Below are 24,889 nucleotides of genomic sequence, written 5' to 3'. Positions count from 1 at the left end.
TAGTCAGGATTCTGCCTTACAAGGCGAAGCAGGCAATCGATATCTTCACGATCGAGAGCACGCAGACGACCACGCATTGTTGTGTTAGGCTGACGGTCCACGACATCGCCGGTTTCGTGCCAGAGCTTCAAAATCCGAAACCAAGTGCGTCTGGAAAATCCGCAGCAATATAGGATATCACGAAGGCTTAGAAGGTTCCGTTCATGGAGTCGGATTGCCGCAAGTTTCACATCACGACTGATCTTGCGAAATCCCATGTTGCGAAGATGATAATATAAGGGTAGTATGAGCGTACACAAGCAAAATTTCACGCCAGTGCCATCCTTTATGCAAAGAGCTGAATTCAACTGACTGTGTCCTTATAGCAATCCCTTATATGTAGACTGCGATGGCACCCTACATGCAAAGCTGCCGATGACACTCAAACATCGCTAGCTGTTTTAAGTATGAAATTCTAGCAGTAAGAACAGGAAGAGGGTAACGATTTATCAGGATATGTAGAATACATTCGCCGCTGCGGGGTGATTTGTACACCAACAAATACCACCCGGTCCACGGCGATGGCAGCAATAAAAGCGCCTTGTTGCAAACCACAGCTAGATGCGAGTGTTCATTCTGGTGTTTTCTCGGTAGTCCTCTCTCTTTGAACACGTATTTGCTCGTTTGAGTTGACCAGCGTAAAAAACAAAAAATGATTCGGATACCGGGAGTCGAACCCGGGGCCGCTGTGTGAAAGACAGCAATGTTAACCGTTACACCATATCCGACTTGTTAAAGGTCTCCCACAATTCCTTGACATTGCGCGCACACAGCACTGCCTTGTGCCAACGGAGGTATGGAGGCAATGGCTTCCCTCTGGAGCAATATTGAAGATTACCAGCACAGCCGGCCAAAAAATCATATGTGCTTGAAATTAACTTCAATTGTAAGACGATACATAACATACACATGATGCTTCTCCAAGCTCCCACCCCTTCCTCCCACACCACAAAGTCCAACCAGTGCCCATCAACGACTGTTGGCATGGTGGTACATCGCTGGAAGAAATCAGCTACCAAAAATAAAACCGTCCTGAATCTCTCCTCTAAGAAACTACCGCAAGACGCCAAGACCCCATGAGAATGAGATTCTATACCGTGTTGTTCTTGCTCTTGATGCGAAAACCTGTCGAGGCTTGAAGGTGGGAATGAGAGATGAAAGAGAGGACTGGAGAAAAGGCTGGGGAACGAAGTAGTCGCTGCGATATATAAGTTATCTCTTCTCCTTCTATGGTATACCACTTAGGTGAGATCGATTGGGCAAGATGAAGATGAGATGCGAATGAGACGGAAAAGACGGACAAATCTGGCAGGGTGTGGTGCGGGAGAGGGATACGAGCCGCAAGGAAGAAGTTGGAGGCGCAGTATAGGGAGATACACCAGGCTGCATTGAGCGAGCTATATCGCGCCCTTGATCCCAACCTTGCGATATTTCTCCTCGTAAATCTGTGCCAACTGTGGTGCGGCAGATTTACACTCGACCGTCTTCTCCCGATCGGGGGCGTTCGGGTTGGTGAAAAAGGCAGAACCGTGCGTCATAAGGAACTCCCGTGCTTCTGTCACTGTTTCGAAGCCAAGCTCCTCCTGAATGAAGGGCAATGAAAGCGTGCGGTATCTATAGATCGAGACGAGTAAGATAATGTCATCATTGTATGGAGACAATGGGGACTCACGCTTTTGTCATGGTCATCAGCGCCCTGATTCTCTCCCGATCAATGAAATAATCCATGATGTACGCCCCCATGTTTGGTGCATCCCAGTACATCTCAAACAAAGCGTGGTAGTTGCCCATAGAGATCGCGCGCTGGACCTGAAGCGCGTGATGCACTGCGGCATCCTTTTTCTGTCGTGGTGTTAGCGTACCTACGTAGAGATTAAGCTCTACGCAGTGAAACGGGTATACAAGTATGAGTCATATCCCGAACTGAAGAAAGAGGAAGAAGGGGGCACACCGCTTTTATTCCGCCCGTGCAAAAGCATGAGAATGCGGTAGGCGGTAAATTCTTCGTGTTTGCCTGGTATGCCGAGGTCGTATAAATTCTTAAGTGTTGCTTGACATTGGTTATATTCTACCATATCCGACTGCGGCAGCCGATCAGCCGTAAGCCGCACAAAAAATCCAGCACCTACGCTTTCAAGTGCCATGCGTGCGTGGATCTCGTACACCTGCACTGTGAACTCATTTTTTATGCGTTGTACCTGACAAGAAGGGGCGCGTGTCAACATGAAGTGTGCAAGCGATGGAGGACGCACCGTGAGATCTTGCCGCAGGCTCTTGAACTGATTACATATCCAGTTATACGACACCTTTTCCTTCCAGCGTTTCTTAAGTTCAATGAGTGTCTGTTGGAGAACTGAGTATGGGCGAATCGTCTCCGGTTTGGGTTCCTGTAGGGCAATCAGAAAGGAAATGCGATTGCATCAAACGATCTCGTACCGAGGTAAGACGCAGATAATCCTTAAACAATTCCTGGTTCGTCCCCACGATTGTATACTTATCCCAGTCTAACACGTTCTGAGCAAAAACATAAGCTTCCAAGTGAAGTGCAGAGGTAAAAGACGAACGGGATCCGCGTCAGGGTCATCAGGATTAGTACCTAGGAGGCTCGGAGAGTCGGAGCGTGATATCCGGTTGAAGAGGTGAGCATTCTGATTATTTGCCTGGAGAGAGGCCTGACCGCGCATACTCTTCTGTCGCTCTATTTCATGTTCCCGCTGGAAACGTTCGGCTCGGCGACTCAGAGCCGCTTGATCGCCAAAGTCGAGGTTGGCATTGGTGTGTTTCTGCGCTGCGGCTTTCTTTGCTTTCTTGCTCATTGGTGGAGCGTCATTCCTATAGAGCGTCAGCGGGCCATGTCAACCTAAGTAGCAAATGACACCGACATTTTGCGTTTGAGGGTGTTGATCGTCGGGGGAGCTTTTGGCATCAGACTGGATGTCACAAGTCACTGAAATCTGCAGCTTAGTTTGTAAAGAACAAAGACCGCACCATTTTAACTGCACACCGGCCCAGTCGGTTGTCCATAGAGACTTTTCAGCGAAAGCGTTAGCAATTGACTCTCTCAGCTCAGCCTGGGCTTCTGCCCTATTAGCATCTGTCATTTGCCCCAGACATCGTGCAACCCATTCTCTGAGTCACCGACCTCAGCTGTACTGCTTACTGTGTAAGGACCAGGAGATGGGCGCTTACTTGAGTTGTGGAGGCCACGACTCGGACGACATTGTGATTGAGTTATAGACTTTTGGTGTGTGCTTAACGCTCGGAGAATGGGAAGAGGGTATGGTGGTCGTCAGTACTTATGAAAGAAGTTGGTAAAAGGAAGGCTTAAAGGTGGAGGAAAAGAGAAGCCCAAACGAGGTATCAGCATGTCCATCCTCCCGATTTTCCCACGGTTGGTGGTCTCAAATGTGTTCAAACCAAATCTCACAAAACTCGCGATTGAAAAATCAGTCTCATTAGAAGACGCAACATAAATTGCAGCATCTCATGGCCGTAAGAGTCTATGGGATACTCGATCCGCCCTATGTACATAAACTCTCTAATGGTTCAAATCCTTGGGCGGGTTGTAGACTTGCGAACTCGAAATCAGCATCTATAAACAGCATTAAATGATCCAGAGAACTTACAAATCTTCCTGTTCTTGATCACAGTCCATTTAAACCGCTTCACTCCGATGGAGATGGCGAACAATGCAGAGAAGCAGATGACAGCCTTGATACCCATCTTCTTCCGTTCGTCGTGCTCGGGCTCAGCTGCCCAGTTCAAGAAGGTGACGACATCCTTGGCCATCTGAGAGGTCGTGGCAGGGGTACCTATATCGAGTATCAGTACGGGACCAGTTCAGCTTACAAAAGACGAACGAACCATCTTCGTACTCGACAAGATTGTCCCAAAGGACACGCGCCATGGAGATAGCACCACCAGGGAAGTAAGGGTTGTAGTTCATTCCGTCACGAATGTCAACGCCAGCAGGGGGGTCAATATAACCCGTCAATAGGGAGAACACGTAATCCTGGTTCACGAAGCGTTGGTTGACATCTTCATTCAGAACAAACAACTTACCGCTCCACCATGACGGGCCTTGATGATCAAGCTAAGGTCAGGAGGAAGGGCACCACCGTTACCAGCCCGAGCAGCCTCCTCATTGGCGTATGCAGGAGGGAGGTAATCGGAAAGCTTTCCGGGGCGCTGGAACATCTCGCCTTTATCGTCCGGACCGTCCGTGTACTCGACGTCCTCGGCAAGTGCACGCACTTCGTCGGCAGTATGAGACACGCCGACAAGGTTGCGCCAGGCAATGCGGTCGAGCGAATGACACGCGGCACAAACCTCACGGTACACCTGGAACCCACGACGGATGCTGGAGTGCGGATGTCATGGAAGTGATTACATGGTAGTTAACGCGGACATACCTAGAATGGTCAAAGCTATCGAACAAGCCCTTGTGGGACCAAGGATACGCAGTGGGGTGAAGGCCGTCGTCGGCTAGCGAATTCGCGTGCACCTCACCAATGAAGGGGAGGGAGCCGTATAGATGAGTGTACCATGCTATCGAGCCAGCAGAGAAAAGGGTAAAGGAAACGAATGACGCGCGAGATGTGAACAACGACTGCAATTCATGGGGCAAAAATTAGTGAGCACGTTCAAGAAACGTCCTAAGACACATTTTAAACGAACCTCAAGGGTAGCTGAGGACGCTGAACTGGAGGAAGCAAATCGGACGTGCTGTCGGAGGTTGAGCAGGCGAACTTCGGGTTATTTTGAGAAAGTAAAACTGACCGACGTAGCACGCGTCTTGAATGCGCTGAAGGTAGAGCGAGATGCGCCTAGTACAGACTGGCTCTTGAGCGCGGCCACGGGCAGCCTCGATAACATTTTGGTTTGAAGTCCTGAGGTCCTCAAGATTTTCGAGGAGCGGAAGAAGGGGTGACACTGTTAGTGTCACGCGTCACACATATCAGTCACGGAACGAACCGGAAGACTACCGGACGCTAGTCGGTAGCCAATACAATCACCTCAATTTCACAGCCCATCCGTATCTCCGTTGCAAAACTTCGATGTCTTTGACGAATAATTTACAAGTTATCACAATTAACAGGCAAATAGTCATTCAAACGTGATACTGTCACGGAGTACGGTATCAAAGTCCAAGGAGTAATAGAAATCAGGATATGACTCGTGACCAAGCGGTAGAGAGAGAAAGGGCTCATGTACAATGCAGCAAAAAGGCATCCGACCAGCATATACAATGTGAGCGTGAATAGTTCGTCACCTGGGCATTGCACCGTGCCAGCGGAAAGCAACCCTCCGATGCAACTCCGAAGGTCTACAATAGGCAGTCGCAAAGTGCCTCTTCAGGATAAATTTTCAGTATACCGGTGATCTGCCAAAATAAATAACCCACCCTCAGCACAGCAACAAAGACATGCACCAGCAAGACAGGCTAGGCACCCAACACCTCCCCCAGCACCCCCACCGGACTGATTTGGTTGTTGTCTGCAAAAATTTTCAGCCTCGTGTCAGCGACGCAGTGAAGGCGAACTAAGATACTGACACATAAACGGTCTGTGGTGGCGGTTGAGGTTGGTACCCTTGTCCACCGTAAGGTTGACCATAAGGCTGACCTCCGTACGATTGTTGGGGTTGTTGAGGCTGTTGAGGGTAGTAACCCCCCTGTCCTGGCGGTGGACCTACAACTGTGTGAGAGATCACTCGATGAAACACCAAAAGATGACCAACCTTGAGGTGGGTAGTATTGCTGACCGCCGCCGTAGTAATCCTTGTTGGCCATTGTGAATAGAAGAAGTTGAGAAGAGGGTAAAACCTGGTGTTTGTCTTGCACGACTTATCTGTAACGTGCGGTTTTCTCACGCTACATGAGGCAAACCTTGGCAGTTTCCAACTCCCAGCATCCATTCCAAGGCAGTGTAACACTTCCAGCACGTCCTATGCAGCCACCAACTGCGGACTGTGCAGCAGCGATAGATCCCGCCGCAGTGCATTTGAGCCAAAGAGCCACCAATATTATGCTACTTCCCCACTTGAACTGGGGAAGAGCACTGACATTGCAAACAAGGCGCTTAATTTGTCATTACCACGCTCTCTAACCATCGCCGCTGGGCACTGAACGTACTGAACAACGGAAATGAATCCTTGCAGGCGTTGAAAGGGAAAGATACATCAGTCTCTCTCGTCGGCCGCAGTTACACTTTAGGCGAAGTTTGTCACTACTTGATGGAGAACGCGACAACGACGTTCCTGAGAGAGGCGCTCAATAAACCTTGTGGCTCGATTTTCAGACAGCTTCGCTTACTTACAATTGGTTATTACAACACCGAGGCTTGGAACGACGCAGCATGTAAACTCTAATTGAATAATCTATCTCATCCCCTCAACGTGTATTTGCGATTATAGCCAGATGGTATATGGAATCAGCAGGTCAAGAGCATGCAGGACAAGAAATAGCAGAAACGGATGTCAGTGCGGAAAGGTCGAATGAATGCACCGACTATGATATACAGAAAACAAACGAAATGCAAACGAGACAAAAATGCATCGGGGAATCAGAGCGCATGTTCTAAAGCCTAAGGACCGTTTGGCGTGAAGGCATGGATTCGTGCACCCTGTCTCAGGAAGCTTTGTGTTAAACGTGTAGGGGCTGTTTTGGAAAGAGGCGGTGCCGCATCAGCAAGAAAACTAAACAATAAACCCAGGTCCTTACGCGGTGCAACGTAATTTTCATGGGCATAGACATCAAATGACCGTGTGCGAGCCTGAGCTAGCACTGTCCCCTGGGATGCGATGCTCATAGCACCAGAAGCATCGGTCCTGCGAACATCGAGAAAGGAATAAATCAGTCACGGGCACCCGCCTCGTTCCCGCACCCACGTACTCTGATATCCGTAATAGAGAAATTCCGAGCTGAAAACGGCCGCGCCAACGTATACTCGCGTCGGGAAACAAGAAATACAATCCAAGACGGCCCTGAAGGTCGCGCAATTGATGAGGTGACGACACGAGGTTTCCGTAAAGCAGACGCCGCGGAGGTGCCTCTCCATTTGGTGATGAGCCCATGTCCAACGGCCGTGACCCATCATCCGTGAACAACGACAAGTGGGCAATCAAGAACGGCAGCTCCATCTCACTGTCGAAAATTAGTATGCACTAACCATGTGAGGTGCTGATGAGACTTACGGAATGATGGAATGCCCAAAGCGATCGCGTACGATGAGCTGAACGACCACTGGTGGCGCTAGTGGCAAACGAGAGAGGCTAGCGGAACCAAATTCTGCCGTCCTTTGGGGATGTTGCACGACATCAAGATGGTATGACCTAGTTTACCAAAACATTAACGCGAGAAAGATCAATGTACGACAAATAACTTGCCTTGTTTGACCGTCGTTTAGGAACGAGGAATGCTGAACCCTAGATTGACTCGAAATATATTGACTAGACATGGATGGACTAGCGCGATCGGTGGAGGAAGCCTGACCCTGCTGGCTAGATGACTCTGACTGGGATGGCAAAGCCCAGGAGGACGGAGGCGACTGTGTGTTCGAATGGTCGCTGGCAGCGACGGACCTCGGCGAACCCTGAGGGCTTTCCCAGGGCAATTCGTGGAAGAGCTTCTTGTAGCTGCTGTGCATCATGTGCAATCTGTTCAGCGAGCCGGGGACCGAGAAAAAAACAAACCACATACGAAGATATACACTTCACGGGTGTGATAGGCGTAACCGGACGTAATTGACGTGTACGCTGAGACATTTGTGATGAGGGAAAGTGAGCTAGGCTTCGATGGGTGCGTGGATAGACAGCAAGTAAGCACTCACTGCAACATCTCCTTCGACACTGAGGCGCGAGCGGGACGCATGGTCAACATCATGAGCGTGATAATTCAGCAACTTGTAGGAAAAGCTCAAACCATTCTTGGTTGACACCTTTTCCCATGAGTATTGCCTGGACCAGTAGGAGTCAATAGGGCAAGTGCGCATATGTCACGAGGAAAGAGTTGCCTGGGAGATGAGGCTCACTTTTAAGCCTACAGGAGAATTAAGATACTGCAAAGCATAGGAGCTTGGAATTTATCCATTCCGTGTGTAGGCGATCATATCATATTATACTTATTTCCAGGGAGCGGAGCTCGGGGTCAGAGGAAGACTGAAAGGTATCAGAATTTCGAATCTCAGTACCCAAAAAGTTTGACACTGACAGATCTGGAGGCGACCGATATAGGGTCCTAAATCTGTTCGGAGCAGTATTTGGGAAGCTGAAGGCACGTCTTCTTTGGATCTCGCGCAGCTATGATCTAAACACCTGAACGCCGACCGAGGTTCTGTAAATCCCATTGGGACGCTTACATCAATCGAGAAGAAATCTCACTAAGTAACCAAATATTAGGAAGGTATATGTTACAGGGGTCTATCATACGCTCTTCTTCACGTAGCTCCAAATACCTGCTACTCCCGAAATTACTGATGCTGCTGCAAGAGCGGGCTTTACTCCTACTAATTATGAAAAGTTTTTTTGTTAGAAAACGTAAACAAAAATGAGAGACTGGGGAAGGCATATGTACCTGTCGACTTGTAGAGGGCGCCTGTTAACGCACCCGCAGCCATGCTGCCGGCTGTGTCATGTTTTCCGCGAAAACCGTCGATGGTAGAATTAATTCCGTTATAGACAAGGGCTGTGATTAACGAAATATTAGTGATATACCCCGATGGGAAGGGTGGACTCACCAAGTACACCAGCCGAGTTACCAATGAAAGTCCCTCTTCGTGTGACAGAATTGAGAACGCTGTTAATCCGGAGGCGGGTATTTGATACGGCTAGAGGTCTTCGAGCGCCTTCGCTCACGCCCCAAACGCCACCCAATGCCAGACCTGGAGGAAAGATGGATGAGCATGTGACAAGTGAAAACAATAAGAATGGCCGAAGTTGGAGATGACAGTAATATGATAAGGTGGGAGAAGATGGAATGAGAGAGGGCACGCGTCCGACGTAGACGTACAAACTCGTGCAAAACTCATGTTAAAGAACCGAAAGAGGAAGACCTACCGCTGAGGTACATTGTGCCAGTTCCGTAGCACAAATCATCACTCCAACCTCGAGAAGGTATGGCAGTGCCAGCCCCCGGCAACTCGCTCGTCTTATCATCATCTAATACAAGATAGTCTAATTGATCCCCAAGTTGAGCCAGAGGATGTAATTTGGCTGGGTCGTAGGCACCCAGGAGCAAGTCGTTAGCCGTTACAGCACTCTCCACAGACACTGCTGGCCCATCACGCGAAAAAGTGGCCGAACGCAAAAAAGTTGTTGGGTCCTGCGAGCCGGAGGCCGAGTTTTGAGGGTCACCTGAAGACATGCTTAAGGACAAGGAACTTCAGCGCGGTGGCAAATGAGAGCAATGAGCAGCCAGCCGACGAAATTTTGGAACGGCGCGGGGATGTGTGGGAATAAATTACCTGAATCACCAACCTCCGTTGAGACTTCTTCAAACGTACTGACTTACCGCTTTCAACCTAAACAATTAGAAAAATGTCGTTTGCAACCACAAGCACACGCTCCCTCTCAAGACCTGCTAGCTTCTCTTTGAGGACAAATGCATACTTCAAATCGAGCCGGGCTCTCCGTTCAAGGCTTTTACACACGGCAGGCCACGAAGCACCTGTCATTGCCACAGCGCGTCCCGGCTATGCCGCGTTCCGTCGCAAATGTGCGGGTGAATCATGGAATAATGTGTTCAAAAGTGAGCACTGCATTTTCTACTTCCATATTGTGCTAAAATAGCATTTTTGCAAGGATGGGCAACTTCCACTACACTGCATTCGACAGCATCAGATCCTGCAGAGATGGAAGCCATGCAATGTCTGGAACAAGGGACCCAGAAACTAGAGGAGGGTGATATTCAAGGCGCCAAAGAACTTTACAAACGTAGCGTCGAAATCAAGCGTAATGCTAGCTCTCTCTTCAACTTGGGCGTTACGCATTATCACCTCAGTTTGTCAAACTCATCTCCACCAATTGCAGGGTACTGAGTAATTTATTCTTAGAGGAGTTTGACAACGCTATTGCCGCTTGGAAAGAGTCAATAACACTGCAACCCGCTAGTGCCGATGCTCACACAAGTGCGTGCCTCATATTAAGAGCTGTCTAAATCTGGATGACGACATTAGTATCCGAAAGACCTCGCAAGCGCATACATAATATCCCCTGTTGCACGCCCTGACCTTGCTTTGCATCATCTCCAGCACGTAAACTGACCAGAGCTTCCTTATCCGTTCATTGACTATTGTGTCCCAGCATTGCGGCATCCCTCTCACCGGAAGACCCTGAGATTGCCTTCAATCTCGCCGCAGTTTTGGAAGCCAGTGAGTAAATTATGACATTGCTTATTGTTCCTAAAATTAACTTCCGCTCCTTGTGAAGCTGGGCAGCTCGAAGAGGCTCTGAAGCAGTATAAACGAGCCAAAGAATACGGCGTCGAGCGTGCCGCAATGCATATTCGGAACGTTAGTAATTCAAATCACCATGTTCATTTCCAAATCTCATATATCACTACTTTAACTGCAGGTGAGCGCAAAGATCCTAGGAAAGACCATAAAAAACGCGGAAAACACGGACAGCTCAGCAAAAAAATCTGATTCATGATGCCGATTCTCGCGCGGGTGCGGGTTTTGTCACATCAGAAAGGTTGTCTTCGGTCACTTGAAAATTTCAGACTGGGCCATGTGCGGGGGTGCTTGTCTCGTCATTTAGTCTCGCTTTAGACAACATCAATATTGCCAAGGCACCTGGCACTGGACTAGTTGCGAAGGCAGTATTTTACATTCATGTATCTAATGCGAAGTCGTAAGTTTTCATACACAGGGTTTGAAGTTCATACAATCTCCATGGAATCTCCCGGAGCGCCAGTACCTGCCTATGATACTCCTCGGACCGCTCCATGGGACCCGTAATGTCCTCGATCAGAGTCCTCGTGCCCACTCGTCAAATATGTTTCTGAATCTACGGTTCTACTTGTTCCTCCGCGGTCATTATCCCCCCTCCTAGAATAGGATTGAGGAAGTCTATTGAACCAAAACGGGTGGTTCCTGCCACCGCGATGAGCATAGCGACCTCGGTACCCGCGACCTCGTGTATGAATTGGGGGTGAGCTTGCGGAAGTGAAGGAAGCTTGCATGGGAGGCTGAACGTTTCCCCATTTGAAATCTGGAGAAGAATCGTGGAGCCGTTGTAAGATCAAATCAATGTCTTCGCGCGTGTACTCGGGATGAAGGTGGTCCGAAGGCTTTAAGTAAAGAATGTGGTCATGCCCTTCATTGGGCTGCGGGAACTGGAGGTCTGACGCAAACCTAGCCAGAATAGATTGTCCTTGTTGGGGGTCTTTGATGGTTGGATGTGAACTTCCTATCAGAGAATATAATCATCGATCTCTACAATAGATAATGACCACATACGTTCCCAAAGACGGGAGGAGCAGACCTGTGATGCAAATGCAGTGCACGATAAAGCTACGATTAGCTTTCATCTCTTCATTCTCATGAATCTCAACGGACCTGATAGGGAGTATCAAAAACAATAACACTGATGGAAGTACCAGGAAACGAGCGAGCGATATTGATCCAGTGGGATCGCTGTCTGCGGGTAATAATATTTTCATAGATCGGCCATAAAGTCAGCTTCTCATACTGCATGTGATAGAAAGAGGCTTACAAGGCATCAACATTAGTCCTGTCAATACAAGGTGATAAGCCTTCGCGGAGCGTGCGGTGAGCTAAACTCTCGACGCGCTGTCTTGTCCCTAGCTCATCTTGATTGCATCTACGAAATTGCAATGGAAAGTGACGTTCGAGCGCCTGAGCAAATGTGGACTGCAACCATTTTGTCAGCACCGTTTCAACCAAAATTTCAAAATCAAATATCATAAAGATGTGTACCTTTCCTGATGCCACCAGTCCAACAAGGATAAGCATCGTCCGTGTACCAGCGCACGGCGCCAGATCTTGCAAGGTCATAGACTGGTCCATCCCGTCTGTAACGTCAATGTTGGAGGCGAAAACAGTCGGCGACTCGGCGTGACTCGAAGAGCCTAGGCGAATTCAAATTCGACTCACACGAGGCCGCCACTATAGGCTACTATAGCCTAACGCAAGATAATTTTATAAAGCGAAATACACGGTCCAAATCCTTGCCACCTTACACTCCTTGACCAACAACTCCTGGAGGTCCAAACAAAAATCTAACGGTCCCTTGATTTCTCCCTAGCATGGCAATATCATTCCCATTATATAGCTCGCTCGGATCAGCACTCCCGAGCGGTTGCTGTGGTCGCAGTGGGTGCTCATTTTGCCGCATCATAATCTTGAGACTGATGAGCTGATCTGCTTTGTATGGTATTGGCAGCGGTTGCGGGGTGCCAATGGATGAGAAATGTTGATTTCGTGGGGATGGGTGTGGGGAAGGTGATGCCGGAGTGCTCGGAGACGTATTGGCGGATGGATTTTGCGCGGCTTGTATGAGTAGGTCGATAAGTACATGTGCAATCTCTGTGGGAGGAGAAAATTAGTTGGGCAAAACGCCAATAGAGATTCTTCCCAACCTTCCAAGTCCTCGGCTTCAGCCATGTATGTCCGCTCCCAATCTCCTTTCTCCTTAAGAATGGTTGCCACTCGTGAGTCTAATTGGGCTTCTACCAGTGGAGACGGCGGAGGCTCAAGCGTCGTCAATAAGGAGGCAGTATAGAGACATCCCAAAGCAACGGTGTTCGGTGGATACATGATCGGTACAAGTGTTCGGTGGCTATCATTTTGTTCGAATATGAGCAGAACATAAAGTGAGTCACAATAAAATGTCGACACACCTGTCAATAGTGAGCCGCCATGCACATTTAATCAATTTCTTTGATGCTGAATATGCAGAAGGTTGAATATGCAAAGCAGAGAGCATTGAATCGAGTAGAAGCACCTTTCAGCTTCCTCCCAATCTTGATCACATATGAAAATGGCATTTTGCTAGTGAAATTGAAGCATATTGTCTCTAGTATCAGCCGCTCTACAGCTAGGAGTCTCTGGCGGTCGTTCTCAGCCGTCTAAATGCACCACGTCAGTACAAGAGGACCTAGACAGGGTCATGACTTACCGCGGGATCCATGTCAACTTCTCCGCCGACAGACTTCGACTTGGCTGCAAGCTCTGGGAATCGTACAGCATATGAGACCATGAGGATCTCCCGAGGCTTTTTCAACGTGTCGTGCATCTTAGTGGAGACGTACAGAGCAGCTAGTGTGACATCGTGATAGTTGAAGTCCTTTCGAGGAAAGAACAAGTGAAACCGGTGGTACAGATTCTGGGCAGTTGCTAGAGTCTTCCTAGGACTGTCCTTTGCTATCAGCGTCAGTATCCAGCTATCCGTAAACAAAACGCACAAGCCAATCTTTGAGCCCACAGCTTCTATGAAGCCACATGCTTGCTGTCTTGCTTTCTCCTCTTGCGTGGCAGACAGTTTTCCGCGTTGTTTCTCGGACAGATATTGTACCTCAGCAGATGTGAAGTATGGGTGATGATATTTAGAGAATGAAGCCGGTAGCTGCGGTGGTGAAGGAACCCTGGAATGTCCTGGATCCATGTCAAGTCAAGATATAGATGACGATTCAAGTTAATGAAAGATGGCTTTGGAAGCACGTGATCCAGACTTTCAAGTTCTGGACGAGTAGCCGAAGCCTAAGGACCTCGTTATCATTTAGTGCATTCGTGTAAGGCAAGACGGCGTCACCGCACAGTAAACTCGCTTGTCCGACAAGAATTGGTGCAAGTGCATGTCCAGAGCACGAATTCAGAATCATTGACATGTTGAAAATCTATCTATGACAACTCTAAGTGTAGCAGGTATTATTCAGGGTATGGGCAAGGATAAAAATTACCAAGTCATAAGCAGATTAGTCCAAACCACCCAGACCATCTATATTCTAAAAGCAATTTCCAGCATGGATCCAGCAAAAAACGAAGTGAGCTGTTCAGGTTGCGAAGGACGACTGCCATTTGGCAAGCCGATCGGCGGCGATCGCTTAGCACGCAGGCACAGTCAGTGGAATCTTCACGGTTGTCTACAAAAAGACGTCAAGGCAATAAAGCATTTGAACCCAAGCAAGCTTACAGCAAGACCCTAGATTCGGCATCGGTAAGGAAAAATGTGTTGAAGATGAGCTTAGTGACGTACAGATAGGCTGGTTTCTTTGTATTTGACGCTCATATCAGCAGCGGTAAGACGCATTGCCTCAATTGCCTCGTCCAAGGTTACACGGTATACGCCGGTGCTAGCCATGGAAAGCTGAGCTGCGGTCACAGCCTTCACGGCTACATGCGCAGTCCCATATCAATAAATAGCATCATCGAATGGAGAAACGCGGACGCACCACCTAGGCTATTTCGTTCCTGCGGGGCCAGATAAGCAGTTCATCTTCAGGATATTCTCACAATGGCTTACAATGCAAGGAACCTGAACCAGCCCGTCGATAGGGTCACAGGTCAATCCCAGATTATGTTCTGTAGACCAGTGTTTATAAGCAAATGAAGGCACGAATTATAAATAAAATAATTTTACCGATGCCAATCTCTGCAGCCTGGAAAATACTCAATAGAGGTTGAGACGGTACAAAGCAGAAACACAGACCTGAAGAACAGTTTCCGGTGATGCACCCATGCAGGCAGCAAATCCGGCGCTAGCCATAGAACATGCAACTAATAACAGTGACATGAACACCATACTTCTCTATGACAATTGGAGTCAGCGCACCACCAACTTCCGCTTGGCACCCTCCTTCTGCAGCTGAAATCGTACTGCCCCGTTTGAATAGCATGCCCACCGCCTGCAACCTTTCGTCAGTATGCAATCTTCCCTTGAAAGCAATTCGCATAACATACTGATGCTGTCAGCAAGAACGTCTTGATCGTCTTCTCAGGGTCATCACTGATGAATTCGATTACATACTTCAACACAGCAGGGATGACGCCCGCGGCACCGTTCGTTGGTGAGGTGACGATGCGCCCCCCACTGGCATTGACCTCATTTACAGCAATTGCGTAACAAGAAAGAAAGTCAACAGCAGGTATCATTGTCTTACGCTATACGTGAGGTCAACAACGATTCTGCTGATCGGTGAAAGATGAGCAATTACCGGGGGCATTGGCAGAATTGCGTGATCGAATGAGCCTGTAACCCATGGTGCGCGCGGCATTTTGCTTGATGCACTTACTTCACCATCACTTCCGTCCGCAATAGACGAAGATTGTGTGTCTGATTCTGGCGCATTTATCGCCCCGACAGAAGCGGCAGATGCTGAACCGATGAGTTGCAAATGGGGTGTTGCGATCCCGGGATAGAACCTGTGAGCAGTTGAGGAACATGTTCATTAGTACATAGTGAACTATAACTTACCCTCGCATCAAGCGCTTGTACAGCATCGGGGCACGGCGTTGGAGACCCAAACGACCGGGGAGAGTCTTCTCAGCGGTACTCACCCCTGACCGAATGCAATCAGTCCATGACCGCCCATATCCGCATGAGCTACACATTCACACTTAACTATGTTTTGAAGCTGATACGTGCAGACAGCTGAATACCTTCTCGTGGATCTCGTCCTCGGATAAACCAAAATAGCGTTCATTATCATGCACAATTTGTGCGATAGTGAGCTATTTGAGCAGCAATCAGATAATACCAGATCGCCCCATGAAGTGGTGTAACATACGTTGTGTTTTCTCGTAAGTGCCAGGAGACTGTTTCCAGACTCAAACGGATACGGCGGATGCCCAGGATCATCCGCTGCTGCTTGGGCTGGTGTTTGATCTCCTTCAGCGATGTTACGAGTCTGATGCAACCTTGCTCCATGCACTACGCGCTTGTCGACGCCCTTGTAAAACAAATTCTCGTCCACTAGTGCAAGCGTTAGTTGCTGATGCCATAATCAAGTGTTGAGAGATGTACCTTTTGTCTTCTCATTTACAACAAATCCTCCTCCAACACTACCATATTGTCAGCTTCCTGATCAAACTACAACATTATTGTACTTACCTGTAGTACTCGTTAGTCGCCAACAGTTCGCCTTCTTCCCCAAAGCATGAGAAACGCATGCCATTCGGGTGTGTCTTGAGGACTTGATCCCATCGCCACAGCATATCACGGTCCATGTCAAAGTGAATGCGGCGCTTGCCTCCGAGATGAAGAGTTTTATTCGCGAGTATGGCCTCGTAACGGGAAGAAATTGTACCAGTGTCGATGGTTTCGGGATCTGAACCTTCAAGCCCGAGAAGGATCGCTTGCGGGGTGTGATGTCTGCACAGATGGGACTCCAATGGTAAACGAGAAGATGGCGAGGTTGGAATCAGACACTCACCCCTTCCCTATTCGAAGAGAAATGTCGATTAACGAACAGAACTCCGGCAACTCGAATGCTCACCCGTAGCAGCCAGAGATCCATAGCTATCATGGAGACCTGCACTGTCAGCTTGATGCAAAAAGAAATTACGCGCCTGCACTTACAGGACTATTTTCACAGTTGTAACCTGCAAGAACAAGTTCATTCAAACGTGTTGAGGTAAAAAGCGGAAGCACGTACCTTCTCCAACATCTGCAACTCCTGCAAGTCAGTAATGAAAATCTTACCAGCACGCATGGGCCCAACGGTGTGTGAGCTACTTGGACCCACTGAGAAAGCCAATGATGCCATTCAGTCTTGTGTTCACGCACCCAAAACTCGATCGTACAAGGACTCACCGCCAATGCTAAACAAATCGAACGTTGAAATGACGGCATGTCCGGGTTTGACTTTCTCCGTTTCCATGAGTGCAGAGTTCTCTTTTGCCTGGTTCGACGCTAAAGTGTTTGTAGGATATTGTGAGGCTATTGAGCACGATATCTTCCTGTTCCCGCCCGCTGGAAGACGGCAAATAAAGTGCGGCTGTCGCACACGGAACCCAATGCGGATCGTTGAAGGGATCATTATGAAGGAAAGAAGAGGTGAGAGGACTAGACGGTTTGTATGCTCCACGTATGCCTATGATTCCGTGCTGTAAGTAATGATGCACGCCAGCTCAGTTGAACATGCTAGTGACGACTGGAACGGAGTCAACTTAGTATTAATATTAATATTGGCAATCGCTTGAACTTTTCTGGTTATCCTAAAAAGGAATGTGCTGTATTCACCTCAGGATCAGCGCTTTTCAAACCTGCAGACCTGGGCGCTCTACGACGGTACTACAGGTCTCGCGGGGACAACGCGGGGACATTGCTTGAATTTTGCATGAACGAATTTACCGTGATAAGTACCTCTCAAGAAATTCGAGGATCACGCAGGATTGATAAATATCACAGCCTGGGCCGCTCTCAGAGCAATCGGGATGTCTTCATAACGGAATTGTAAGGGAAGACACCAAGGTACGTAGTATATAACTGGTGGATTTTTTGTATGTGAGAATTCGGCGATATCTTGCACAGATATTTGCTTGATCTTAATTCCGGTGTGGTCCAGGCGTTTCTGGGCGAGGGTCGAGTGTCACGGAACAGCGACGTCAATGGAGCTCAATTCGTTGCTGATGTCTCTCCACGCTCCTTATAACCATCGTTCCCTTTCTTTCTTTCCTTCTCCTTCCCTCCCCCCCCTTCTCTCACCTCTCATCCTTAGTGTCATTCTTGTCGGCTCATGGCCAAGAACAAACCCCCTTTGGCTGCTTCAACGCTCTGATAATTGAGCGGTCTATATACCCTTGCCAACTCACTCAATATGCAAGCTCTCGATGGGCAACCATTCAGAGCCTATATCATCACTGCAACCGAATTGCCAACCTCCCTAATGATCCACCGGCTCGGGCCGATCGTGGCAGCCCCTATCCCTCACCACTGCTGGCTGCGACACTCCTACTCCGGCACCATCCTCTCGCTCCTCCAGGCCCCAAAACTCCTCCGGCCCACCCACTCCGCTAAGACGCTCTCGGATCCTCAGAAAAGGGACAGATGCATCACCCTGCCTGCTTGACACCTCAATAAAAAACCAGTTCCGAAGGACCCATCCATCACCCTGTCACCTTCAAAAGAAAAAGGGAAATCGACTTGCGTCCTATATTTCCCTCTTCCGTTGCGTCACTCACGTCTACCCTGATTTCACCAAATTCTTTGCTAATGCTGTTGCTGTCAGCCATCCAAACTCCCCTGCCTAGTCCCCCTACTCGAACACCCCCCTGTCGAGACCTGTGGACAGGAAAAATCTCGGTTCTGGTGGCTGAGTCATCGGCAACGAAACTCCCCCAATCCTCGCAACCGGGAGTCCTAGCCACCCTCAGTGGCAAATTAAGTTAGTGGAGAACATCTTCCTCTGCCCCTCTTTGCCTTCGTGTCGGTCACGGGTAGGTGTCACCCCCGTTGTGTTCGTGGGGTTGGCGCTGCACTGCACCCTCAAGTCAGAGTCCACTAGCAGCAATTTGATGAGTTCCTATTGGGGGCGCTGGCGGACGGCGCATTGGACTGGATCCTCTAGTTCTGATGAGCCGGTAGGGGTGTATCTAGTGGGCACAAGGTGGGAGGCGCTTTTGGAGGCGATATGTGCATACCCCAGTGCAGCAGCAGCGGGACACACACTTTCACTTTAGAAGACGTGTGCTACAGATCCGCGGGCGCGTCCATGTCGTTTCAGGAACGTGCGATACACTAGGACATACTCTGACCTGCCATGTTAAGGGGTCGCGAAGATGGCACAAGCTGTATAGCCCTTTTACAGCCTTGCAACCGCCCTGGGCTGTGTGTTTAGAAAGGCAACTGATGATCCGATTCACCGTTTCGCCTTTTTTAGCGAAAGTATACTTGTTTAAGTTGACGGGGAACATCACCTAACACTGAACCTAGTAGGAACTTTCCGGACAGGGACCATAGCCCGATGCGTGATTCTACGTAGCAAGCTTGTTAGGTACGAAGTAGGCCTCAGTATAGTGTGAAGCAATGAGCAATCTGTGGTGAGTATAACATTCTACTATTGTCATGTTGTGATGCTTCCGAACGTCATGCATCATCATCATCCGGGAGACAGACATAACCTCCGCCGTGAATCCATAACTCATGATCTGGTAAATGAAACATTACCTTTCCCGAAATTTTGATGCGAGCCTTACCAACAAAGAAAACATGCGGTAAGCTCGTGAATGTTGGGCCTGGTCGGTTGGAATATTCCGACCACAGAATTAAATGACACCGCTCTATTTGACTGAGCTGAGGTAACACAATATGCGTGTAAATACATAGTTACATTTGATGAGCAATCAAGCTCAAGCTCAAGCACGCCGCTCTGGATGTTTGCAGGTCTACACTGCAAGGCGCTGCATAATTAATATTACAGAGCTCATAGTATTAGCCAACTTTGCCGTTTCCATGCGTATCGATGTTTGGTAACCAGGTCTTCACGGGGTAGATCACAGGATCGCGTACATGTGGGCCATATTAATGGAATCGACGTTGGAGTTGAAATTCAGATGCTTTGTTGGATCGTTGGGATTGGTCGTAGATGCTACAAAAGAGGTGTATAACCGTTGTATTCGGAGTCATCCACTTCACTGCTGTCGCGATTCTCGTTTTCGGTGAATGGAATGGAAAAGCGGGAGCTGGTTGTCGACTTGGAATTGCGAATTGGTACTATGTATGATATGATGTACGTGGTTGTTACCAACCTTCTTTCGTACAGCCACAGTACGCCTCGACCGTGCTTCTTTCTTTCCTACCACCGCGAGCTCAACGTCCAACACGACGAGCTCGACGTTGTCCACGACGGTCTAGAACAAGGTTTTACGAAATAAACATATTCCCATTCACAACGAATCCAGATCTGAACCGGTATGTATTAAGTACACCATTGTCGTCTGCCATAGCTCATTTTTACATCTTACTGAACGGATCATCGTACAGCGCTGCGGTGATTAGGGCGCGCTTGCCATCTTATCAAACTTCGCTTGGCTCGCTAGTTTGTTCAAAGTTTTTGTTGTGCAATATCACGAAGCTTGACTTGCTACAATGGCTACTGCCACGCCTTCTCGCGAACGCAGCTCGACTTCACAGTCAACTTCTTCTCCGATGTCTATGAGACCTCAGGCATCCTCTTCCAATTCTTCAATCGCTGCATTGGGTTCAACCGCTAGCACCACTACATACCCCATTTCTCTCGAAACCCTTCTTGCAACACATACCAGTGCACCAAATCCAATACTTGCCGCATTGGATCAGGTCCTATCAGAACGAAATGTTCTTTCAACTCAAAATACACAGCTCTGGAAACTTATTGAGAAGCAACGTGCCGGATATAACCAGGTGCTCAAGGAAATCGAACGTGTCCGTAATGAACGGGATACCTACAAGGCTCGCTTACAGGCAGCAGGAATGAGCACTGAGCTGGCAAAAAGGGACAAGGAGCGCGAGAAGGAAAAAGCTAGGAGTTTGAAGTCGTCAGGATCCAACGCCACGATGTCAAGTATGTCTGTCAATGGATCTGCTGATTTGCGGTCAAGGATGGTTCGCAATCAATTAGATTCTACATGCGAGTTATTATCCCATCTCCTATTGGTCACGTTCCTAACTTCCTCCCAGCATCACCGTGTCGTAGCGACGACCGTCCAGTTACTCCACCACGCCTCCCAGAATTAAACACTCGTTACCCCAATCCCGAAATCCCTCAAACGCCTCAAACTCCAATGTCTACGCGTCCACCAAACTCTCCTTTGGTCGTGCCTCCTCGAGGTACCTCATTAGCATCTTCTGCTCCTTCCTCCAGTACGACTACCTCGCCAGAATCAACTTCACAATCGAGCATTGACCTGGAAAGGACTCCAGTGCCACGTCCAAACGACCCACGACCTCTTTCACATCAGAATTCTGCACTACCACCCCCATCCCTTCAGCCTGCCCACCTGCCGCCTCCCGCTTCCCTTCGACCAGCTCATCCTCCTACCACTACACTCCATCCTGCTCCATCCATCAACACCCTCCTCCCCCCCTATGGCTCAGCCATATCTCCCAACAATATCTCATACACCGCATCTCAGACAGGCTTGCTCAGCCCCGCTGTTGATGGTTCACAGCACCCATCACGGGAGTCTCGAGTTTCCGTCCCAGATGAGGCCAAGCTCTACCTTGCCAGCATGGGTGAGAGCCCATTGCCAAGTCCAGCTATCTGCCCACATATGGCTGGGTTTGGCGCTGGTCCAGAGTATCATACTGATCAGGCGCCTCTTACCAATAGTGTGCCCCGAAGGGAATCTCCCACGAGTATGCTGACAAATGGGCAACGAAGTGATGTGGGAGAATTCCTGGATATGGATGATGATGATGATGAAGAGATAGCAAAGCACTCAAAAACGAAGAATAAACCTCATGCAGCAGTAGAAGATTTTCCAATGCCCCCCTCGCACAGCGCCATCCATATTCCCTCCTCCCATGTGCAGTCCTTGGATCCTGCATTAATGCGTACGCCAACACAGGCGAACCCACAGCCATCTACGGCGGTGGGCGCCCCATCGCGAGCACACTGGCAATCGCAGCGGGAGCTGGTACAGTCTGACAATGCTTCTGTTGTTATGCCTGAATCTCCTCTACCTACATCCTACTTGTCGCCTACAAATGCGACTTCATCATCCGGTACTAGTGCAACTTTCCGTGCTCTTCCTCTCTTACCAGACGACCTCGTGACAACGCGAGTTGCTGTCTCGCACTCGTCTGTAAAACCGAATGATCGTGGGAAGGAAGTTTTATCGTTCGTCATTGATGTGGACCCGGGAAGTGGTAAAGAGTCGTGGAAGGTGGAGAAACTGTATTCAGATGTGTTGGGGCTCGATAATCGAATGCGAGCTAGCGTGGGGAAGGGTGTCGGGAAGAAAATGGCGGTACTCCCAGAGGGGAAGATCTGGAGGGACCATGCACCTGCGAAGTCCGATCAACGAAAGGCAAGCGAAAATACATTCGTCATGATCATATCTAACATATGATCGATGTCCAGGTCGCACTCGAGGTGTATCTCCAATCACTAGTTGATCTACCCGTGAAAAATAAGGACGAAATTATCGCCTTCTTCACTTCGGACATTGTTCGGGAAACCCATAAGCCCGTTATGCAGGCTGGATACAAGGAAGGATATCTGACGAAGCGGGGGAAGAATTTTGGTGGGTGGAAGTCGCGATATTTTGTCCTCCAGGGTCCGGTGTTAGAATATTACGAAAGTGTAAGCAATCTCCATTCGTCATCCGTAACAGTCGTCTTATTGTTCCCTTAGCGTGGAGGCGCCCATCTTGGCTCGATAGTGATTACGTCCGCCCAGATAGGGCGACAGCAGCGCACAGCTGATAGTGACGATGAGCGAAATTATCGTCATGCCTTCCTCATCATCGAGGCAAAAAAAGCTCCAAATGGATCTCACTCACGCCATGTCCTCTGTGCAGAAAGCGATGTAGAGCGTGACAGCTGGGTTGACATTCTTGTGCGGTATGTATCCGGAACGTTCAACGAGGATCCTGCCACATCCACTTCCGTTTCCCCAAGTCCGATATCCGTCAACGTCAATGTTCCTTCTGGGCAGGGGCTTGGATCTGGGCAGTCGAGATCAAGCACAAGTTCCAATCAAGATGGTCCATCGTTCACGCCTAACGGAAAGCGCTCCATGCGGACAATGTCCAAGGATGATATCTCGCGTGGTGCCGCAGTACCCATCAGCCAGCTTACGCAAGACGGGACCAACGCGAAACTCTTCCAGTCTGCGCCAATTCCTGTGGTCACTGAGGACCCACGCCCACACTCTGCTAGTCCCACCAAGGGAATCGACCCGTCAGCTCAGAACGAGCGAGACTATTACACTGCGGAGGAGACAGCCCGGCGGATTTTGGAGCGTGGGCAGCCTTCTGGGAGCTCAGAGCAGCTTTCAAACTCGTTGCCATCCTCCTCGCCGCTAGCGGGAGCCAGTGGAAATATGGTATCTTCCAGAGCGAACTCTGAGCTTGGGCACTATTCGGACCTACAGCGTGGTGCTCATCCCAAGCAGGAACCATTTTCACATGAGCAGAACAAGTCGAGAGAGCAGCGGCATGACAAGAAGGCTGTCCATCCAGGATTATCTGCTATAACTAGTCCGACGGCGGCGACCTTTGGTGACCGTGCACCATCGCCCGAAGTCAGCGCTACACCTTCAAAAGGTGGTGATCGCGCCAAGATATCTGCTCCGATGAACGGGGCGCCTATACCAGCGGGATACAAGTTTGGCAGCAAGGATGTTCCTTTGGAGAGTTCTGCATCTTCGAATGACAGACGAGAGAAGGCGAAGTCACGGTCCTTCTGGAATTTTGGACGACCTGTGGACAAGCCGATAACTCATGTTCCCAGAGCTATCTTTGGCGTACCACTCGAAGAGTCTATTGAGGTCGCAGAGATCGCTCGTCTGCCTGCAGTAATTTTTAGGTGCATCCAGTATCTGGAAGCAAAGAAAGCAGACCAAGAAGAGGGCATATACCGTCTCAGCGGGAGCTCAGCTGTTATTAAAGGTCTGAAAGACCGCTTCAATGCTGGTCAGTTACACGATGTTCTGAGTTCCGGTCCAACGTCTAACATTTTATTCATAGAGGGGGACGTGGATCTCCTTGCATCGGATGAATATTGGGATCCTCACGCCATCGCTGGGCTCTTGAAGAGTTTTCTGCGGGACCTACCTGCCAGTATACTGACACGCGAGTTGCATCTGAAGTTCCTGGCAGTGATAGGTGAGAGGATTTATAATTTGTTAGCCTGCCTGGGCTGACATCTGTAGCAGACTTCGTCGACGCACAGGAACGCATTCGAGAACTATCTGACCTCATTGCCTCCTTGCCGATTGCTAATTATAGCCTGTTGCGCGCTCTCACAGCCCATCTCATCCTCATCGTTCAAAACTCAACGGTGAACAAGATGACGATGCGTAACGTCGGCATCGTCTTCAGCCCTACGCTTGGGATTCCTGCGGGCGTGTTTAGTTTGATGTTGGGCGAGTTCAATCGCGTTTTCAATGTCGACGCTGGACAGGGTGATGAGGACAATACTGGGGAGCTGAGTCGCAGGAACAGTCGACAGTATTCGGACGCTGCTGCTGATGAGTTGCTGGGTTTGTCTGGAAGGAGTTTGAATCGTACGTGTTTTATCTTCATTTGTTTCCCACTCCTCACGATTGTCTTCAGCACCTTCCGAAGGAACTCCCTCAGAAGATGGTGACAGTATTTCCCTTCATTATGAAAGTGGGAACGATACTACCGAGGATGCAACCGTCGAGTCGAACCTAACTCAGTCGAGTGCTCACCTATCTTCGAGTCACCACCATCCACAAGATTCGCAACAGAGTGCCGATCTGCTCTCGCCCCTCCAATCTGAAGGAATTTCGTTAGAACAGCGGTCACGAGCGTCCAATGTTGCCGCCAATCGTGGCCTGAACATTCAAGTTGGCAAAAAAGGCAACAGACACAGTCGTATGATAGGCCTTCCCGCGTCAGCCCGGTTACCAGTCGATTCACCACGTTCTCCTATACCTTCGCCGATGCACACGGCAAGACAGAGCTGATAACCTTCGCATCCATGACCGTTGTAACTTTACCCTGCATTCGAGATCATGGACTACATTTACTTATCTCAGTCATCTTCATCTGTTTTTATCTATACCCGTCTCATATGTTGTTGGTCCGCCAACGTTGTTGATTTTTTTTTTTACTTGAGTTCGAAATAACGATGGACATGCTGAAATGTCAAATAATGTATTCGGGGGCTGTTTGTAATTATTTGTACTACTTATGTATGCAGCACATGACCGCGACAACTG

At 49.0% G+C, this 24,889-nt stretch overlaps 9 protein-coding genes and 1 non-coding gene across 10 annotated transcripts; 2 read left to right on the top strand and 8 right to left on the bottom strand.

Moving 5' to 3' along the window:
• Positions 1-695: 695 nt before the first annotated feature.
• EDB91DRAFT_t55 lies at positions 696-767 on the bottom strand. Its single transcript has one exon. It is a non-coding gene; the product is annotated as a tRNA-Glu (tRNA).
• Positions 768-1,277: 510 nt separating this feature from the next.
• Positions 1,278-3,363, bottom strand: EDB91DRAFT_108586 (SAC3/GANP/Nin1/mts3/eIF-3 p25 family-domain-containing protein). Its single transcript, XM_041315957.1, has 10 exons — positions 3,229-3,363; positions 3,028-3,168; positions 2,922-2,969; positions 2,604-2,871; positions 2,476-2,553; positions 2,292-2,426; positions 2,169-2,237; positions 1,991-2,120; positions 1,712-1,919; positions 1,278-1,653 (listed from the first exon to the last, which is right to left on the bottom strand). Exons 1-10 carry the CDS (start codon positions 3,258-3,260, stop codon positions 1,437-1,439), a joined length of 1,326 nt encoding a protein of 441 aa, XP_041179929.1. The 5' UTR covers positions 3,261-3,363; the 3' UTR covers positions 1,278-1,436.
• A 109-nt stretch (positions 3,364-3,472) lies between these two features.
• On the bottom strand, positions 3,473-4,914 carry EDB91DRAFT_1267243 (cytochrome c1, component of the mitochondrial respiratory chain; the record flags this gene model as incomplete). The annotated part of the gene is made up of 7 exons (XM_041324512.1): positions 3,473-3,609; positions 3,666-3,851; positions 3,904-4,051; positions 4,102-4,399; positions 4,452-4,648; positions 4,717-4,764; positions 4,819-4,914. 7 exons carry the CDS (start codon positions 4,912-4,914, stop codon positions 3,578-3,580), a joined length of 1,005 nt encoding a protein of 334 aa, XP_041179928.1. The 3' UTR covers positions 3,473-3,577.
• A 1,447-nt stretch (positions 4,915-6,361) lies between these two features.
• On the bottom strand, positions 6,362-8,326 carry EDB91DRAFT_108163 (velvet factor-domain-containing protein). Its single transcript, XM_041315400.1, has 8 exons — positions 8,249-8,326; positions 7,961-8,196; positions 7,869-7,900; positions 7,739-7,794; positions 7,426-7,677; positions 7,234-7,371; positions 6,932-7,183; positions 6,362-6,867 (listed from the first exon to the last, which is right to left on the bottom strand). Exons 2-8 carry the CDS (start codon positions 8,028-8,030, stop codon positions 6,624-6,626), a joined length of 1,044 nt encoding a protein of 347 aa, XP_041179927.1. The 5' UTR covers positions 8,031-8,196; positions 8,249-8,326; the 3' UTR covers positions 6,362-6,623.
• A 134-nt stretch (positions 8,327-8,460) lies between these two features.
• On the bottom strand, positions 8,461-9,400 carry EDB91DRAFT_1048886 (Tim17/Tim22/Tim23/Pmp24 family-domain-containing protein; the record flags this gene model as incomplete). Its single annotated transcript, XM_041313435.1, has 4 exons — positions 8,461-8,543; positions 8,612-8,722; positions 8,775-8,918; positions 9,094-9,400. 4 exons carry the CDS (start codon positions 9,398-9,400, stop codon positions 8,461-8,463), a joined length of 645 nt encoding a protein of 214 aa, XP_041179926.1.
• EDB91DRAFT_1118307 (TPR-like protein) lies at positions 9,326-10,842 on the top strand. Its single transcript, XM_041318079.1, has 8 exons — positions 9,326-9,401; positions 9,548-9,784; positions 9,838-10,035; positions 10,089-10,163; positions 10,222-10,285; positions 10,339-10,406; positions 10,465-10,547; positions 10,609-10,842. Exons 2-8 carry the CDS (start codon positions 9,574-9,576, stop codon positions 10,684-10,686), a joined length of 777 nt encoding a protein of 258 aa, XP_041179925.1. The 5' UTR covers positions 9,326-9,401; positions 9,548-9,573; the 3' UTR covers positions 10,687-10,842.
• On the bottom strand, positions 10,609-12,137 carry EDB91DRAFT_107903 (P-loop containing nucleoside triphosphate hydrolase protein). Its single transcript, XM_041315085.1, has 5 exons — positions 11,976-12,137; positions 11,752-11,909; positions 11,595-11,676; positions 11,496-11,520; positions 10,609-11,445 (listed from the first exon to the last, which is right to left on the bottom strand). Exons 1-5 carry the CDS (start codon positions 12,063-12,065, stop codon positions 10,958-10,960), a joined length of 843 nt encoding a protein of 280 aa, XP_041179924.1. The 5' UTR covers positions 12,066-12,137; the 3' UTR covers positions 10,609-10,957.
• Position 12,138: 1 nt separating this feature from the next.
• Positions 12,139-14,085, bottom strand: EDB91DRAFT_108093 (cyclin-like protein). Its single transcript, XM_041315309.1, has 7 exons — positions 13,815-14,085; positions 13,463-13,757; positions 13,177-13,411; positions 13,003-13,126; positions 12,899-12,944; positions 12,638-12,837; positions 12,139-12,584 (listed from the first exon to the last, which is right to left on the bottom strand). Exons 2-7 carry the CDS (start codon positions 13,660-13,662, stop codon positions 12,235-12,237), a joined length of 1,155 nt encoding a protein of 384 aa, XP_041179923.1. The 5' UTR covers positions 13,663-13,757; positions 13,815-14,085; the 3' UTR covers positions 12,139-12,234.
• A 16-nt stretch (positions 14,086-14,101) lies between these two features.
• EDB91DRAFT_1245857 (serine dehydratase alpha chain-domain-containing protein) lies at positions 14,102-17,035 on the bottom strand (the record flags this gene model as incomplete). Its single annotated transcript, XM_041322600.1, has 20 exons — positions 14,102-14,140; positions 14,191-14,199; positions 14,254-14,390; positions 14,450-14,468; positions 14,521-14,579; positions 14,638-14,656; positions 14,707-14,774; positions 14,830-14,902; positions 14,958-15,158; positions 15,212-15,419; positions 15,493-15,556; positions 15,647-15,728; positions 15,785-15,969; positions 16,021-16,058; positions 16,108-16,368; positions 16,430-16,436; positions 16,493-16,515; positions 16,576-16,598; positions 16,652-16,740; positions 16,810-17,035. The coding sequence occupies 20 exons, from the start codon at positions 17,033-17,035 to the stop codon at positions 14,102-14,104; spliced, it is 1,830 nt and encodes a 609-aa protein (XP_041179922.1).
• Positions 17,036-19,764: 2,729 nt separating this feature from the next.
• On the top strand, positions 19,765-24,886 carry EDB91DRAFT_1118286 (uncharacterized protein). Its single transcript, XM_041318078.1, has 8 exons — positions 19,765-19,908; positions 19,981-20,605; positions 20,656-22,007; positions 22,061-22,282; positions 22,334-23,615; positions 23,670-23,807; positions 23,858-24,208; positions 24,258-24,886. The coding sequence occupies exons 2-8, from the start codon at positions 20,086-20,088 to the stop codon at positions 24,632-24,634; spliced, it is 4,242 nt and encodes a 1,413-aa protein (XP_041179921.1). The 5' UTR covers positions 19,765-19,908; positions 19,981-20,085; the 3' UTR covers positions 24,635-24,886.
• Positions 24,887-24,889: the final 3 nt, after the last annotated feature.

This window comes from Suillus paluster (assembly GCF_016628075.1).
Source record: "Suillus paluster strain FC165 chromosome Unknown EDB91scaffold_12, whole genome shotgun sequence".
NCBI classification, from domain to species: domain Eukaryota; kingdom Fungi; phylum Basidiomycota; class Agaricomycetes; order Boletales; family Suillaceae; genus Suillus; species Suillus paluster.
This window is presented reverse-complemented; position numbering and strand designations above follow the sequence as displayed.